Raw genomic sequence first — 18,098 nt, 5'->3', positions numbered from 1 at the left:
TGATCCCTGTTCCGTCATAACTTCTAAAATTTGTTCTGTCATACTGGACGTAAAGTTTTGCTTTGTTTTATTCAGCACAAGTTGAGATTTAAGGGGCTTTATGGCCAATTGTCCAAAACGTCAGTCAGTACCTTCATTCAAAATTAGAATGAATCAATTTGAACAACTTTGCAGCAGTCTTCTGCTAACCCTCCTAGTATCTCCTGTCATTCTTTTCTTTCTGATCTGAATCTCTTCTTAATATATTGTTTTGGTCCACTTTATCCAAAAGTACCAGCTGCAGATTTTGAGCAAGCTCTGCAGTGGAGGTAACATGATTCAGTGAAGACTTCCTCAAATGGGGATAGTTCAGGAGCTTACTTGGACATTCTTTCTAGTCCAATATTTGAAACTGTGTTTTACTGTTTTGATTCAAAGTAATTACGGTGGCTCAATTTTCTACGAAAGTAAAAATCGCTAGAGAAAGACAACACTAATTTCCAGCGTGTCAGCCTGATAAAATTACTTCACAGCTCTACCTGGATGAAGGAAATGATCAAGCCAAAAATGAAATAAGATAATGATTTTGTGACCATGCATGCATTTCAGATCATTTTTTAACCTAATAAAACTATCTGTATGCACATATGTTGCATGATGTAAAACGGTGTGAAATGAAGCTGCTACTGTAAGTCAGCAAAAAAGTTTGTATATCCCAGTAGAATTAACATCATAACAGCTGCTATTTAGAACATTTTCTGCTCATCTGAATATTTTTAGCTAAGTGCCAGCCTCGTGCATACGTAGAAATGTAAGACAAATTGCTGCCAACGCCAACTTCATTATTAATAACATTAAAATCCAGATAAACACACATGGCTTCCTACACTGTGCACCTTTCCCGCACTGTGGCATTCTGAGGTATTTCAAGCTTGTGAAGCTGCGTCTCACGCTCCTGCAGCCTGGAACATGTGTGAGAGAGGAGAGTCACCATGTGGAGCTGATTTTTATGTGTGGAAATAAGCCAACATCAGCACTTCTGAGGTTGATTAGTATAAATATGTATGTTCTTGTGAATTTGTGCATGTAATAAATGAAAACATGTGATTTTGCTCGTGCTGTTTTAAATATATATATATATATATATATATATTAAAGGGATGTGACCTCTTTTAAATGGCAGCTGCTTTGTACAGCTTAGTCTTTTTTTTTTTGTTTGTTTGTTTAGATAAGCAAACCACAAATTAGTTTAAATAAAGCATTTATGCCTAGACATAAAATCAGAGCTCGCCCAGACTTCACTTGTTGGTCCAAGACACCAGAAGTTAATGAATGAGAAAACGCCATTAAAAAAAAAAGAGAAACGTTTAGTTTGAAGACTGCAGCTTCCCTCACCCGCACCATCTCCCTCCCCTCCTTTTGGTTTCATGAAATCATGACTACATTAAAAGAGGTGTGGACTTTCCAAGGAGCTGTCAGTCCAACAGGCCAGCAGGTACTTTGCTCAGACACACACAAACACACGTCCCTGTGGGAAAAGGTGCATGATTTATAAGCACTGTCGCCACTCCGCCAGGCTCCAGCTGCCCCATGAGTCGCACCGTAATTTTAAAGCATCATTTGTAGCAGTGATGAGGAGGCAACTCTGACTCATGCGTGTGACGGCTGGTGCAGAAAACTAACGGTCCATCTGTCATTCTGAGCGGCGGTGATGTTCCACCTGAGCTGGGCGAGCCGCGTTTGAACAGGTAAAACAGAGACCCAGCGTTGTTTATTTTCACAACATACCGTCTGTTTGTTGTTGCCCGAGTAGATTTACGCCAGTTACATCACTTACGTTAAGTGTTGACAATTTGTTTTTGAAAGATTAGGCGAGAAGGAAAGTTCAGGAGCCTGCCAATGTGCAGTCGGCAAGAATTTATACGACTATTTGCAAGTAACCACTTTTGACATTTCCACACACTACTTTAGGGGGGGAAACTTCTAAATGCATCTTAAATTATAAGCAAATTTATTGGTCCTGATTATGGCCTCTAAGTAAAAGCAAGAGGGGGAAAGAAACAACTTATGTTTAAAAAAAGGATTTTGTAAGACTTTGGAAAGCCTGAGTACATTTTAATCACAGTCTGGCCCTGGAAGATTAATATGAGAAAGGAGAGGTGGCTAAAAACTTTTGCAAGGTGCCGTCCATACAAGGAATATTTTGTTCCCATGCAAGAACTTCTTAGAACTAAATGTGAACCCGGAGCCTCCACGAAGCATAGGGCTGTATATCTTGGCTTATTCAGCTTTTAGCTTTATAACACAAAAGTTCCAACAAAAATCCTAATTTCAGGAGCTTAGCACAAGTTGCGACAACACCGAGACTGAATATTTCTGAATAGTGTGGGTGGGGTGACTGCTGCCAGAGTCGTGGATGGTCAAGTGTTTCTGATGCACTATGAGTGGTGAAGGATGGCCATTACGGTCTCATGCAAAATGCAAGCTATGTAGCTCAGATCGTTGAAGAAGTTAATGCTGCTTCTAATTGAACGAGTTTAGTGTAAATGTTGCAATTAAAGGGGCAGTATTATGTATTTTCCAGGCACATGTTGTCATTTTAAAGCACAAGCAAGTAACTATGTTACTTTCAGTTGTTATAGAAATGCTGCATATATCAAATATGACTTCAAAAAAATTTGACTTTGCAATTTAATGCCTTGAAACTGGGTGTTTTTAAGAAGATCCTGCTCTTTCCTCCGCTTTCAGCACATCATCACAACAACATATTTCTGCATTAAGCTTTAGTTGCACTGAGAAGTAGCTCGTATGATGAGCTCAGTAGATGCAGTTCCATCTGGTGTTTGCTAAGTGCTGCTGTCGCTAGTCTGAAGGAGCTCAGTAGAGGAGTCACAGGAGAGCAGTGCTCTGTGAGGCAGAAGCTCGGCTTGGAGACTGCAGCTCTGAGGAAGAGCTGAGTGGAAAATACATCACTTGGTGAGACCAAGCGTCTTGTAACCCTGAATGTCTGGAGATTAAAGGATTTTTCAAACATACATAAAAGAGCCAAGGCAACACTCCAGCTATGTTTCTGATGAGGAAATAACATGTTAAAAAGTTGATTTTGCATAATACTGCCCCTTTGGAGAGAGCCTGTAAAGGGGCGTGTTTTGGCGAAAGTCGGTCCTTTTGTACCAGCAGGGACTCCGTTCTCCAGCCGAGATTCACCATGGCCTCTGCACTGACTTGCACAGCATTTATTTCGTGTTTACTGTTTTTTACGTTACTATTTGCTGTTGTGTTTTGCGACGCTGATGCAGAAGAAGAGGAGCATGCCAAGCACACATATACTGTAGAGATGTTCACCGAGGCGGTGCCAACTGCACCCCACTTTGTCATGTTTTACGCCCCATGGTAAGTGCAGAAACTTAGTGTTTTTGAACGACGTTTGACAGATTAGTCGGTTATGACATCTCTCTCTCTCTTTGCCAACTCTTGTAAGTGCAGAAAACCTCCCGTATTGTTGTGGTAACCGTTTACCGGTAAACTGGCTGACAAGCTACTAAGCTACCTAGCCCACCGGCTAAAGACAGTTGACTCGGTTAGCTAAGATGCTAGGCTAGATTAGCATAGCCAAATAGCGGCTTATCAGATTTAAACATTTACAGTTAGCTCTCTGTGGCATAATGTCACACATACTTCAGGCAGCTGAAATAATGTTAAGCATTTTCAGGTAAAAAGTACTAAACTACAGTTGTCGTTGTTTTTGCACCACGTAGGTGAAGTTTTCAAAGTTATACTGAGGTAGCTTCGCTTACGTGGCACGCACTGATTCACTGTTATGTCAGTGGCTTCAAAACTGGGGTCCGCGGTCCTACAATGGTGTGATTTTTCATAGCTTAATGAGACTTTCAGTTGAATAGTAAGGGATATTGTGGTATATAACTTGGCAGCATTAACCTTCACAATATTCCTTTTTGGTAGGGAGGTGATGGAAGAGGCTATTCTGAAATCTATTAGGATTATTTTCTGTCATAAAACAAACAAACAACAACAAAAAACTTTTGCGTGGTCCATACTGTACTTGTATCTGGAATCCTTCCTATGTTTCACAACCGTCCACAGACATGAATTATAAGACGTTAAACCAATAAAAAACAAAAACTGTCTTTTCAAGACTAGTTAAGAAAAGATGACAAATGTGGTCTGATCATAACATAGGTTTAAAATGACCAAAAAATCAATAATTGGCTAATTGTTTTTTGTTTGTTTTTTTGCCATTAATAATTAAACTCAAATAAATTGTTTTAGCAAATGACATGTACCAGAATATAGTAAAGAAAAAAAAAAACTTTTCTTGTTGTCTAACTTATCTGTAATGTAAGGGAAAGTACAAAATGAAAAAACATTTTCTTTTGTCTTCTTTGAAAATAACACCAATATATAGCAAACACGTTTTCTAGACATTGTTAAATAGAATCTCATGAAGTGAAAATCACCGATTTCACTCCGATATTTTGGTGGAACTCTGTCAGATACTTTAAATGCTTCTGCTGCCGCTCAGCGTCTTCAAGGAGGACATGAACATCGGCCGATACCCATTTTGACCCGGACATATCCATAGTTTTTCCAAGTTTCATGTCTTTCCAACAAATCCAGAATAGGTTTTTCCAACTATTCAAGTGAGCTGTAAACATTTTTAGCAACGCAAAACCTGGAATTTTTTTTTAAGAGAATGCAAACGTGTCCGATAACAAATTTTTATTACTTTATGTCCAGGTGCGGCCATTGCCAGAGACTTCAGCCTGCATGGAACGAACTGGCTGACAAATACAACAGCATGGATGACCCTCCCGTATATGTGGTGAAAATGGACTGTGTCCAGAACACCAAGTTCTGTTCCAGCGAGCACGGCGTCAGAGGATACCCTACGTAAGTAAGAGAAGCATCTACCCTAAACCCCACAGAGAGATGCACAGACAGGAAAGTTTGTCTGCTTTGAAAAAAGAAAAAGAAAAACTCTGAACAGCATGCAAATTATGTAAAACTATAACATATTTCAGCATTCATTCATATCAGAAGTGAAACTTGCACATTTTTCATATCATGGCTAGAAATGTGACCCAAGCAGGATCTGACTGTGAAATGGTGAATTCACTGCACCACTTATGTTAACACACCTCTTACAGCTTAGAAATGAACTTGCTTTCCGTTAATCATTGAAATTGGTGACACATTGACCTAGATGTAGTTGGATATTCTGCCAGAAATCCTCGTCTAGAACAATAATCCTGCTGCTGACGGCCCTCTACACCTGCAAACACAGCAGAAACACAACCGACTCTAAATAATTATTGACTGTTTGGTTTAATAATCAATTTTTTCCATTCCTTTGTGTGTTTATGTGTAGATTAAAGTTGTTCAAGCCAGACCAGGAAGCAGTGAAGTACCAGGGACCAAGAGATCTGCAGTCTTTGGAGACGTGGATGCTGAAAACGCTCCAGGAGGAGCCTTCGGTGAGTTTCGTTCACTCGGTAATCAGCCTCAAAGCGGCGTTTTGTGAATTAAAGGTTTCCATCCACTTCTGTCCTCCAGGAACCAGTAAGTGAGCAGGAACCCCCTAAAGCCCCAGAGCCCAAACAGGGCATGTATGAGCTCACTGCAGCTAACTTCAAGGAACACATATCCACAGGTAAATGTGGAGCTTTATTAGTCTCACTAGTTACTGGGTAATTACATTTTTTTTATTACAGTTGCAGCTGTATCCGGCTGTAATAGTTTCACTCTTGTTCCATATTTAAATGCTTTTTCAGTTTTGGTTCACAGTAAGATGTGATTCTGCATCTGTCATTAAGTAACTAAAATGGGTTATTGCTTTGATTTGAATATCAGGATAAACTAACAATTTAAAAAAATAAAAAAACTTAATGTAATGTCACTTCACATTTTCGGACTGGACCATAATAAACTCTGAATGAAACAACGGTTCTTAAGAATCGTCATCAAAAACAAATGATTTCCTGTTTGGATACGACACGGGCGCCTTTAGCGTCTGGTTCCTGCTTGTAGCTTTGCATCCTGGCAACAGCAAAGCAATAATTTGAGCTGTAAAGTAGCATAACTGGTTGTATAAAGCCCTGCAGGCTGGGTAAGCTTTTTATAGCAGGTAATGCCGTGTGCATAAAGAAATGAGTTTACGTTATTAAAAGTATAAATCTTGAATCATGGCAACAACTTTTTTTTTTTTTAAATGCATCTTCATTACTTGTAATGGCTTCTGTGTTTCATTTCCAGGTGCTCATTTTATTAAGTTCTTTGCGCCCTGGTGCGGCCACTGCAAAGCCATGGCACCGACCTGGGAGCAGCTGGCCTCCAGCTTCGAGCACTCTGACGACGTAAAGATAGGAAAGGTGGGCTGAGGCTGTCGTCACTGTTGAACGCAATCTCAGAAGATATCCACACTTTATAAGCTTAATGTTTTGCTTTAAATGTTCGACTTCTCCCGACGTTGCAGGGATCTAGTTGACGTTAGACCAAAGTCCCTTAGTCAGTTGATTTGTGTGACAGAACGGGTTGTTGATCACATGAGGTGTTGCTCGTTTGCATGGGAGGGTCATAAACAATGTGGGTGCCAGCGTTTGCTGTGATGTCACTCCTGTTTGACTGCTGGTAATTTGCCTGTGACCCAGGTGGACTGCACACAGCACTACGAGGTGTGCTCTGAGAACGGTGTCAGAGGATACCCGACACTGCTGTTCTTCCACAACGGACAAAAGGTTTGGGAGCAGGCTGTAGTGTTGAAAGATTCCCCAGTCTGGTGTGTGTGTGATAACTCTCCGGCTCTTATTTGTTTTATTAAGACAGAACAATACAAAGGGAAGAGAGACCTGGACTCGTTCAAAGAATTTGCAGACAACCAGCTGAAGGCTGCGCTCTCTGCAGAGCAGAAGGAGGAACCAGCCGAGGATCAGCAATCAAACGAGGTTCCCACCGATGAGCCGGCGGACGAGGAGGTGAAGGTGGGTGTGTACAGCAGGCGCGCATAGCATGTATAGAGACGAATACTTTAGTGTTCTGTTCTGAATCTCTTTGGGTGTGACCGTATCTTGTAAAGAAATCTCATGGTATCGAAACAGCAACTCAGTTCATTTTGCTTATATAAATGGTGCCAGTTCACAACAAACGCCTCGAGGCTCACAGTGGCATTTTACAGCACATTATTGTTCAAAATAAATTTATTTCACAGAGCGTGATCCGGTTGACTATTAAAGGAATTGTAAGCTAATGTTATGAGCCAGTCGGTGCAATAAGAAAGTAGTAGTAAAGATTCATCAGTTTATTTTGTTGTTTTTTTGCTATACCCACCAATAATATTAGAAACTTGACAAAAGCATAAGGTGTTTGCTTGCATAAAAGTCTTGGTTACAACTGCCAGTGATCATGATTAATTTTCTTTAGACCCATAAAGTTTACGTATGCCGTTCTGTGTTTGCAGTCCGACGTGTTGATCCTCACCGAGAGCAACTTTGACGAGACGGTAGCGAAGGGCTTGACCTTCGTCAAGTTCTACGCTCCATGGTAAGATCACCTCTGTAGGAACAAATGACCATGTGGATGTTTTCATAACGCTGTATGACAATATAATCAATTTCTAATTGCATCTTAATCAGATTCTGAAGTCTGGTTGGTCCCATCTAATGACCTTGATCCACTTCTGCTTTAAAATGAATTCCCTTAATTAATCAGATCAACTTTTATTTATCATGTTGGGTTTAACGTAGGGGTGTCATTGGTGAATACACACAAAACACCTCAGATTTTTGTTGTATGTGCTACTCTGCTGTTCTCTTAAAATCCCAAATAAATAAGAAAAACCGATGAATAATTTATATTTTTTTAAAAAAGGACCGTCTTCTTTTTCTTGCGTGGTTTTAAAATGACAAGTAAATATAATTCTGAATACATTTTTGCAAAGGGATTTTAAGTTCCCAAAGCATCTTGGTTCTTGATTAAAATGGCACAACTCTGGTCTTCCTCCTGTGCAGGTGTGGTCACTGCAAGAATCTCGCTCCAACCTGGGACGACCTTTCCAAGAAGGAGTTTCCTGGTCTCACTGATGTGAAGATCGCCAAAGTGGACTGCACCGTCGAGCGCACGCTGTGCAACAAGTATTCTGTAGGTTTAACTCTAAAACCCCACACAGCCCAAACTCGTATAGAGTAACTCTGCAGCTTGAGCTTCACTCGAACTGGCTGTTGCTAAGGCTAATCAAACCTGATGTAGTCCTGATTTTTATTTATTTTTTTCTCTCTCTCAGGTGCGGGGTTACCCAACGTTGATCATCTTCAGAGCTGGGGCGCAGGGTGACGAGCATCACGGGGGGCGGGACCTGGAGAGCCTGCACAGCTTCGTGATGAGGCAGGCGAGAGACGAGCTGTAGGAAGCAACACCTCTCTACCTGGAGTCTCCTGTTTATCTGGCCAGCTGGACAAGAGTCTCTGTCCTGCAGCAGCCAAGTCGGATTTCCTTCAGGAAGGAGTCAAGCCAGCGACAGACTGATGTCATCATCTGGGTCTATTTTTGTTTTCATTTGTATTTACAGACAGAATAAATGTGTTGGAAATGTATTTTTTTATAAATCTCTTGAGCTGAAATCTTAACGTTTGTAAACCTCTGCAAGCACTGGTCCAATAAGAACCAGAAACACCGACAACTGTACCAAGACGTTCATTAAAAATCTTTTTTTGTTTTTTGTTTTCTGACTCCTGTGGGTTTCCCCTCTTCCCTTTCCTACTTAAATTATAAACCTCTCCTGTTATGACGCTGTGACTCTTAAGTTGTAAAAGTTGTGATGTCTCTGTGAGGTTGAGGGTTATTTTAAAGGTACATCATGTACATCTGCTGATAGCCTATCTGACGTAACTCTCAGGGAAAACAACCAAGTGGACCAGAACAATGTTGCTCACACAGGATTGTAGTTGACGCGGCAACCTGAGCTGTGGATGAGAACCAGATTGTTTACACTTCATTACATAGAAAAAGCTCTAAAAATGATCAACCACCTTCGTTTCACGTGAAATTCGTGCGACATCTTTTTACTTTTTTTTTAGCTTTTGAAGTTTCAAGTCATTATTTTAGTTCACTTCTTTTTTATTAAAAAAAACCCCATCCAAATGCAGTTTTTATGTTTTATCAAGCTAAGTGAATTTCAGATCAGGACCATCTACATTCATTTCTTTATCGCTGATTCTTGTACTGACTGAAGCATCATTGAATGTCCCTGGTAAAAATATGAATTGTTTAAATCACAATAACAAGAACTTGACTAGTCTGGTTGAAAAGTAAAGCTGAATTTGCACCAATTAATTTTTTTTCAGTAAAATAAATTTACTGAATTTATTCTCTATTTTTAGGGAATTTAAAACATTTTTTATGGATTGTCCAACTGGACTGTGTTCAATGTTTGTTCCTGACTGGCTTATGTGATTTTATTATCCAACCCAGGTTCACAAACGTTCAAAAGCAACAGTTTTATCAGGGTTTTTTTTTTTTGGCTTTATGAGCAACACATGGTCTAAAGAGGTCCAGTGACTAGTTTTTCAATGGGCAGTATTTACTCCCTATCCACAAGTTTTGTACGAAAGTGGAAAGTTGTAACATAAGATTTCATAATAAATTTTGTCAAAAACATGTTTGTATTTTTTTTTATTTCTCGCTTTAATGTGGTATTTTCTTTATCAATAAAAGGTGCAATAAATAAGCTGAAAATGTACACGTATTTACAGAAAAAAAACAGTCTTAACAGGATCACAAATGTAAACAGCAGCTTTCCAGAGGTATATAATATTTAAGATCGGTTAGGCACAAAAGGTTTTTTGATTGGTACGGATACAAGTCTCTTTTTTTTCTCTCTCTCGTTCAGATATGTTCTTTTAAATATTCCACGACATTTAAGGCTCACAGTAACGCGCTCAGAGGGGAAGACGCTGCAGCTAAATCTGAGCATAATGTCGCTCTCAGGGTTACAGAAGAAAAAGAACTCGTCACGCGGACCGTTTTGGTCTCTGCAAATGTTTTTCCACAATCTCTTGTAAAGGGGTTAGACGTGTTTGTGAGCTTCGCGAGTGCAGCAAAACAGAAACGGCCACTTGTGGCATGTCGGAGGGCGAAAGGGGCTGAATTTGTGTCCTTTTTGTAGAAAAACACGAGTTTGGCCACAACATGGATCGGGTTAAACCGGCCCCGAAGAACGGCATGTCGGCCTGAGCCTGGCAAATATTGACACAGAGAGCATTATTTGGAGGAGCGTGCTGCTAAAACAGAATGTGGTCACTTCGGTTGAGTCCAAATTATATTTTGGGGAAAGTAAATATGGCTTGCGAGGAAAATACAGTAGGAAAAAAAAAAGGATAAATACGAATGTTCTGACGGATGCGTCAGTTAACATCTGCTGTAAAGTTGCAACTGGCCTCGTTTGTTCTCGTCTCGACAGTGCGGGTTTTGCGTTGGCTGAGCAGGTGTTCGGGTCGGTCGCAGGGAAACTGATCTTTCGTACGCCTCCTCAGATTTGGTCCGCTGTGTTTTCCATCGGAGAGGAGATGGGGGAATGAAAGCAGCAGTCTGACTGGTCCATCAACAGATTGGTTACGGCAGCCTGTCAGGCCTTCCTGCGATTCAATAAACACACAATATACAAACTAAACACTCTTCTCAGACACACAAAGTCCGTGAAAGCGAAGTCTGGAGCGTAACGCCGCCGACGATGACGCTGGCTCAACACTGGAATGGGGAGAAGTCGCCTGTAACTCTCAGTCTGGTATCGATCCCCATCCTTGTCGTTGACATGTTAATAGCTTCCGTTTGTGATTATTGAACTAGATGCTGCTGACTTCCAGGCTGCAAAAAAACAAAAAAAAACAAAACGAAAACAAAAACGAGTCCAACTGAGTTCAGCCTTGTCCGTCGGCGTACAACCAGTCCTCACTGGTGTCAGTGGCAGCCGCAGGCGCGTACCACCATGTTCTTGTACTTCTTCAGGATGACGTTGGAGTTGTCGTCGAAGAAGAGGACGGAGATGGCGTGGAGCTTGGTGGGGGCGCAGCAAGGCTTCGGCACGTTCTCCGGGTTCATCAGGTGCACCTGGAGACATGGGAACGTTTTAGTGACGACATTGTTTCTATTGGAGCAGATCCTTAAACTCACATGTAGATATTTTTGCGAGGCGCCTTGGCAAAGTTATGTGATACTGTTCTACGACAGAGAGAGACTTCTGGGTGTCAAGATAATTTTAATATCAGACAAAGACACCTGATTGGATCTACAAGCCATTTGGCAAATGATGATTTAATTTGCTAAACGATGTGAAAGACTGTAAGCTTTAATACACATGGGTTGTGTTGCAAGATGTATCATAGCAGAAAGTCAACATTGGTGTAGTTGACAGAAAGGATGGTTTCAGAAGGGCCTAGTCAAAGACTGAAAGCCTGTGGTATGACCTGAAACCAGCTGTTTATACCTGAAAACCCTCCAATATGGCTGCATAAAAAACTGCAGAATGGGCCAAAAGCCAAGCTAATATCCAGGTAGTACAAAAGCCTGATGGTGTTTGCACTATCAAGACCCAGCCAGTCAGTACGTCATGAAGCAATTACTTTCTCACATTGGGTCAGGTGGGTTTGGAGAACCTTTTCACCCAATAATAAATTTTTTTTTTCCCCTTTCATGTGATATTATAATGTATGTCTTTGAGGATCTGAAGCATTGACGTGTGATTAAAAAAAAAAAATCTGTAAATGACAAATATTTTTCCACTGGACTGTAAATTTTGATAAATTTCAAACTTCATGTTTAGAACAAATAAAAGTTTTCTCTTTGCCCATTTTAGATTTTCAAAATGCCTTCAGAACTAAAATCTGGAAATTGACATGCACTTGAATTCAGTGCACTATTTAACTCAGGCACAGATGCTGTTTCTCTGTAAAGTTGAAACATAGAGGGGGAAGCATCATGCTGCGGGGAATGTTTTTCTTAAGAAAGAGCTCAGAGTTTCAAGAATCTTAAAAAAAAAATAGTTAACTTGAAACAATGACCCTAAACATTGTTTAGGGTCAGAACGCTTTCGATCACAGAAGTCGAGTGTGTTAGAATGGTCCAGTCAAAGTCCAGACCTAAATCCAGTTTCAAATCTGAGACCAGATTTAAACATATCAGTCACTTGTTTTCAATTTTACTGACAACATGACAACAAATCATGGATTTCATCTGAAATACACAGATGTACATATGCATCAAGCAGAGTGAGGCAGTCCTACCAGCGTTTGCACGATGGCGTGGTTGGTGGCATTCATGTGTCCGTTCAGGGGGAAGGAACATTCTCCATCACAGTAGTTGGCGGCGTAGCCCTCGGGGGCAATGATCCAGTCCTGAAGAGACACATATGAACTTAATTTGCATGTGGCACGTCTGTCTCTACCAGCTCTGAGCAGCGATTTCATAAAGAATCCTTAAAGATTGTTTTAAAGCTATTTGATCGGTAGGAAGCCTCAAAAAAAAAATGCAAAAGTAAAAGTTTCTGCAGTCTTCTAGAAGTTTACAACGTCTCCGAGGACAAATTCCTGTCGGCATCTACCGTATTACTCGAGGAAGCAATATTTCTCCCCTTTCTTCCTTCCTGTCTGCGCTTCACTGTTTCCGCCTGATGAGTTATCAGCATGTTTTAACCTCATTCCGACTTGTTTTCATGTTTTCAGCTTTCCACCTCGTCGTTTCTCTTCTTGCGTCTCCCTCTTTTCCCTTCTGGCTTATGGCGACGTGAATCTTTTTTTTTTTTTTAAACAAGACTGAGATTAACCAAGCATATGTCAAGTTGCTGATGTAATGTGCAAGAGTGCGCGTTCAGGTGAGTAATTGCTTGCGTTATTCCTCTAGATGTCAGTGGTGTGTCAACAGCTATCGGCATGTTTGAAAAAGCACACACACACACACACACACACACACACACACACGCACACACGCACACGCACACACACACACACACACACCTGGGGGCTGACATTTGGGTCTGCTCCCACTCAGCTGTGTATATCTGACTCTCCTGCTAGTTTAATCTGCCTTGTTAGCAGCGGTTTCTTATCACCTTGTGAGAGCGGCCTGCAGTGTTTAAAATGCCTCCCACACCAGCAGCAGCAACTTATTTCCGTCTTTGTGACTTACGATGCCTTATCTGTGGTAGTTGTACAAAATGTAATAAGTCAAGACTTATCAGAAGCTTTTTCAATGTCCTACATTTTCTCACATTCAGTTGCACTTGATTGTTTGTTGTCTTGAAATGAATGAATTTATTGAAAAATCCTAAAAAAAAAAAAAAAAAAAAAAAAATTGTTTTAGCTTCTTTGGAAAGAATGAAATCAATTAACTGGACCAAGTTTATTGAACAATGTGACCACACAGCTTCAGAAAAAAGGACAATTCACAAAGTTTTAGCTTCAGTATTATGAGTATATTAAATATTTCTTCTTTGTTTTGCCATTTTGTCACACGACACAATGATAACTCGACGAAAGGAGCATGACCCAACGTGGAGAAGTAGTTCCCTTCTAAACCTACTAACTGGTTCAGACACCACCAATTTACATAAATTCAAGAAAAATAACATTTTGACAAAAAGTTGTACATATGTTGCTTCATATTCAACACACATAATTCAGTGGTAGTTTATGAAACTAACATTTGGCATTGCTATTTTATTCCCTGACAAAAATAAATTCTGATATAAGAAATAATTGACAGGAAACTGTTAGAAATTATTTATTTTATACCTCTAACAAAACAAAATAGAAATGAATAAAATAAGATACTACCTGGTTATCCAATTTTATCATTATAGCCAAAAGAGATTTTTGTCTGTCGTTTTCATTGTTACAGAGAAACTGTAAAATATGTTTAAAAGTGATGCGTCAGATTTTTTTGAAATTTACTTGCCGAGTTTAAACGTGAAATTCTCCCCAATAAAGCATTCTGTCTTTGAGCTTAATTAACAGCATGTTTAGACTGACTCATTAAAAACAAATGAACTCAACAACGGGACTTCATTAAAAATGCTTAAAAAGTAAAAGTACCTGCCAGCCCAGCTCTCTGAAGCTAACATACAGCTCGTGTCTTTTGCACGCCGTCTTCTGATTGCTGCTGTTGTAATCTGGAATAGAAGAACAGAAATCACTAGGAAACCTCCTTAAGATCAAACGTAACTTCAGTCAAACACAAAACATGTTTTTATCATCTCTTCTTTCCTCAACATATCAGCGCACGAAGACAGCAAAACAGCAAAAACTCCTCCCTCGGCGAATGATGACGTAAAACACAATTAAGTGGAGTGAAAACAAACATTACACTCCCGGCCTGAGAGCAGAAGAAAAACACAACTGGACTCGTGTAATGCTCTGGGTGGAGGAGCCTGTGTGGGCGTGGACCAGAGCTCAGGCATCAGCGCTCATTACGTGCGTTTCTGCGCCGTACGTGCTTCACATTCGTCCGCTGGATGAGGCATTTTGAATGCGTGCCTAATTGAATTTTCCGGTGTCGGCCGATATTTGGCAAAACGCGCAAGCGGCGAGATGGTGACAACTGCGTTTATGGACTCTCCTGCCATGCAGTTTGTCGTTAACCGTCTCTGTTCCATTCTGCAGGCGGCGCGCGGGGCAGGTACAGGTTTTTTTTCTGTTTTCTTTTTTTCGGTTTTTGGAGTTGAGGAGGTCATTGCTGGCAGCGGGAGCCGAGCTGAAGTCAAGATAGTGACACAGACTTTCCAATGAAGGTTTCAAGGGCTGCCTCTCCGGCTTTTCTGTCTTCTTTCCTGTTGATTTGATTGCTGGGTTTATGATTTCATCATGAAGCTCTAAAGGGAGGAAAGTGAGCAAAAAAAAAAAAAAAGAGGCCTTCTGTGATGATGGTTAGGGCTCTTATTCTCATCCAGGATAGAGATGTTGCAGTTTATTATTTAACTTCAATTTCATCCTAAAGGGTTTGGCTTATTATATTACATTAATTACAACTGGTTATTTAGCTACTTAGTTACTTATTTATAGTTTTTATTTAACCTTTATTTCAGAAAATCTCATTGAGTTTAAAGATCTTCTTTGCAAGGGAATCCTGGACAAGCAGCACACAGAAGATTCACACACAAAAAAATACATAAAAACAACATTGAAACAAAGTAAATTAAAAGATTCATCAGTTAAAACATTTACAAATAGACAATCCCTTCTCAAAATCAGTAAGAAGAGCCTTAAAATCATTTAGAGACAAAAGTCCTTTTAGACTCACGTATTTCTGCAACTGGTTCCAAGAAGATGGAGCAGAAAACCGAAAACATTTATGTCCACGTTCAGTTCGTACTTTAGTAAAATAATGATAATTATGCTATTATTTGTGGTCCAGCTACTCGAGCATCCATAGCCTATACCCACTTGACTTTGTCAAATGGAGACTGTTTGAAAGCAGTCGCTGTTCGAGTTGCAAGGTAGACCGTAGACCATAGATACTCCATCATAGGGCAATACAGAAGCTCACCTGTTTAAGAAAACCAATTAACCTAACAGTCATGTTTCTGAGAAAACGGGAGTACCCAGAGAGAAGCCATGCATGCACAGAGAGAACATGCAACTTCCATGCAGAAAGTCCATAGGCCAGGATTTGAACCCAAGTCCTTCTTGCTACTAAATATGCAACAGTGCAACCTTATTGAAACTGTTCATTTTGTTTTTTATTATATACTTAAAAAAAATTAAAAATCTTCTATTGCTATCAGTTTCATGACATTGAATACAGCTGATTAAATGTTCCAATAACACGTTTTATCATTCTTATTAGATTTGACAACACTTGAATGCAAGAGTACGGGTCATCTTGTGTAAGAAAAGTATTGTGTGCATGAAAAGTTTGATTTTTTTTTTCTTTTTTTGTAAATGAGAACAAAATATATAAGCTCTCCATGTAAGGAGGTGGTCTTTTTTTTTTTTTATCCTCCAAAGTTTTCCCCTGAGTGTGTCTGTCAGAGGAGGCATGACTCAGAGGCCAGTCTGATATTTGTCACTCAGTCACAGCCACCCAGTCACTCAGCTCACCAACTTGCCAGCCTTGTTTGTTCAGCTGGAGTTGCAAGGAGAAGCGCACACACACACACGCATACGCATAAGTTCACACGCACAGGCAGACAGTGTAAACAAACACGCTTCAGTTATGGAAGGGTCATTGATTTTGGTTCTTTACATCTCAGTGTCCATCATTCATGAGCAGTGGCATTTGGAAAACAAACAGTAACACACACACTCACACACACGTCTACATGAACCAAAGTTTATGTGTTTGATGTCAATGGACAAGGCTACTCAGCCACTCACTGATTCACCAGAGCTGGTTGCGTTCAGATTTCATCATCAGTTAGATGTCACTTCTCACAGTTCTGCCCAGACCCAAGAGTTTTAGCTCGTCTTATGAAGTTGGATTTATGACCGTTCATCTGAGATGAATAAAGACCCTGCATGTTGCTCGTACGGTGTCATCCAGATGAGGTTTTTCCTTCCTTTCCCTTTATTTTTTTTATTTATTTTTTTTACGGTGCATTCATACCAGCCCCGTTTAGTTCGCTTTAAATCAAACTCTAGCTAGAAAGTCCAGTTCATTAAGGGAGTCATAAATGCGCAATCAAACTCTGACGCTAACTGAAAAAGAAAATTATGGTTCGGTTGAAGTGAACTCTGGCGCGGCTCAAACGCATAGAGACTGCTCCGACGGCAGGGAGCGGACGATAGCGCAGGGCATTCTGGGTAAATGCAACTAAAACAAACGCCTGTGTCAAACTGTCTAGCTTTCGACTTTTTACCAAAGTCAAAGAAAAAAAAATCCTACACACAACTAAAATCTGACGCTGCTCCATTTTACTTTATGCTTTGTTGCGCTCAATGTCTTCTTCTTCAAAGGTTTTTGCATCGTTTCCTTCAGTGGCTCTTGGTGCAGCGCCACCACAGGCGAGGGGAGGAACAGGTTTTTTTATTGACAAGTTTGGGTTATTTGAAACAGTGCCGTGTGAAAGCAAAGCAAAGTGTAACAAAAGTTGTCATTTTTATCCCCAATCGAAACAAGTCTACTGGACTATCAGGTGTGAAAACATCCTTTAAACTTCAGCAAAATCTGGGTGTCCTTTGTGTGGTTGAGTCCACTCTATAGGAGGCAGGAAGCCGAAGGTGAGACAGCGTGAGGCAGAGAGTGCTGCGGTGGGGTCAAAGGGCCGGCTGTAAGCGTCGGATACAGTCAGGTGTTTCCCCAGTTTATGGTTCCTTCCTTTCCGATAGGAAGGGCCGTTCACTGGCTGTCGGCTGATGTGGAAACGGGGAGTTTACTGTAGATGTGTGGGTCCGTGCTGTCAGTCATGTTCCTGCATGCGTGGCTAAATGTTCATCGGCAATAAAACCTTGGGTCAACTGTTGGTCCTGCCTCCCTGCGGACCGAGTGACCCTTTCGGCATCCTCGGCAGCAGAGAGTACATGGATTTAACAGCTTTACTGCAGGAAAACATCCACGCACCAAGCCACAGGCTGGTCCTGGATCCGAAACGTGACTGTTTTTCCTATAAATATTCAAGCGAAAAGTTCACTCTGGCTGTGTATTGTTAGGAACAGTTCTGCTGCGCAGCCTGTTTATACACAGGAAACATCCAAGGACAGAGGAAAAACTCGGAAAAGGGACAGGACCAACTGGCTGAGAAACTTGGCTGACCTGATTAGAACTTGAGGTGGCATTTGTAGAGAATGAAATAACACATGGCGGTAGCGACATACCCCCGCTCGGTTCTGAGATATTATGGAAAAAGTTGATTTACAGATGCAGGGCCTTGAGAAAGTACTCATCTCTTCTAAACGTCTGCCCATTTGTCTTTTCACGTTGCAATCACAAACGTCTACGAATTACAAAGTACCGCGTTATTGTGGATCGCGAGCGATATGTGTAAAAATCTGAATAGTGTGGCGTGTATTTTTATCTAGCCTCCTTTACTCTAACATCAAGTTAAATTGCCGTCAGAAGTCACCTAATAAATTCACTTGTGCGTAATTTATTCTCAGAATAAATCCAGCTTTAAGGGTTCA

The 18,098-nt window shown here is 40.6% G+C and overlaps 2 protein-coding genes across 2 annotated transcripts in view; one reads left to right on the top strand and one right to left on the bottom strand.

Moving 5' to 3' along the window:
* The first annotated feature begins 3,129 nt into the window (after positions 1 to 3,129).
* txndc5 (thioredoxin domain containing 5) lies at positions 3,130 to 9,648 on the top strand. The gene is made up of 10 exons (XM_014973889.2): positions 3,130 to 3,372; positions 4,738 to 4,890; positions 5,369 to 5,474; positions 5,554 to 5,650; positions 6,253 to 6,368; positions 6,648 to 6,734; positions 6,819 to 6,977; positions 7,454 to 7,536; positions 8,004 to 8,133; positions 8,276 to 9,648. Exons 1-10 carry the CDS (start codon positions 3,188 to 3,190, stop codon positions 8,396 to 8,398), a joined length of 1,239 nt encoding a protein of 412 aa, XP_014829375.2. The 5' UTR covers positions 3,130 to 3,187; the 3' UTR covers positions 8,399 to 9,648.
* Positions 9,649 to 9,650: 2 nt separating this feature from the next.
* Positions 9,651 to 18,098, bottom strand: part of bmp6 (bone morphogenetic protein 6) — a 52,991-nt gene continuing 44,543 nt past the window's right edge. The window contains exons 5-7 of the mRNA XM_088001243.1: positions 14,076 to 14,152; positions 12,270 to 12,380; positions 9,651 to 11,097 (exon numbers count right to left, since the gene is read on the bottom strand). Of these exons, the coding sequence (XP_087857369.1) occupies positions 10,948 to 11,097; positions 12,270 to 12,380; positions 14,076 to 14,152 (338 nt within the window). The 3' untranslated portion in view covers positions 9,651 to 10,947. The remainder of the gene's footprint in view (positions 11,098 to 12,269; positions 12,381 to 14,075; positions 14,153 to 18,098) is intronic.

Source organism: Poecilia mexicana, unplaced genomic scaffold, assembly GCF_051168715.1.
Source record: "Poecilia mexicana isolate PSO_F unplaced genomic scaffold, ASM5116871v1 scaffold_20, whole genome shotgun sequence".
Classification (NCBI taxonomy): Eukaryota; Metazoa; Chordata; class Actinopteri; order Cyprinodontiformes; family Poeciliidae; genus Poecilia; species Poecilia mexicana.
Note: the sequence above shows the minus strand (reverse complement) of the source record. Positions and strands in the feature narration are given on the sequence as shown.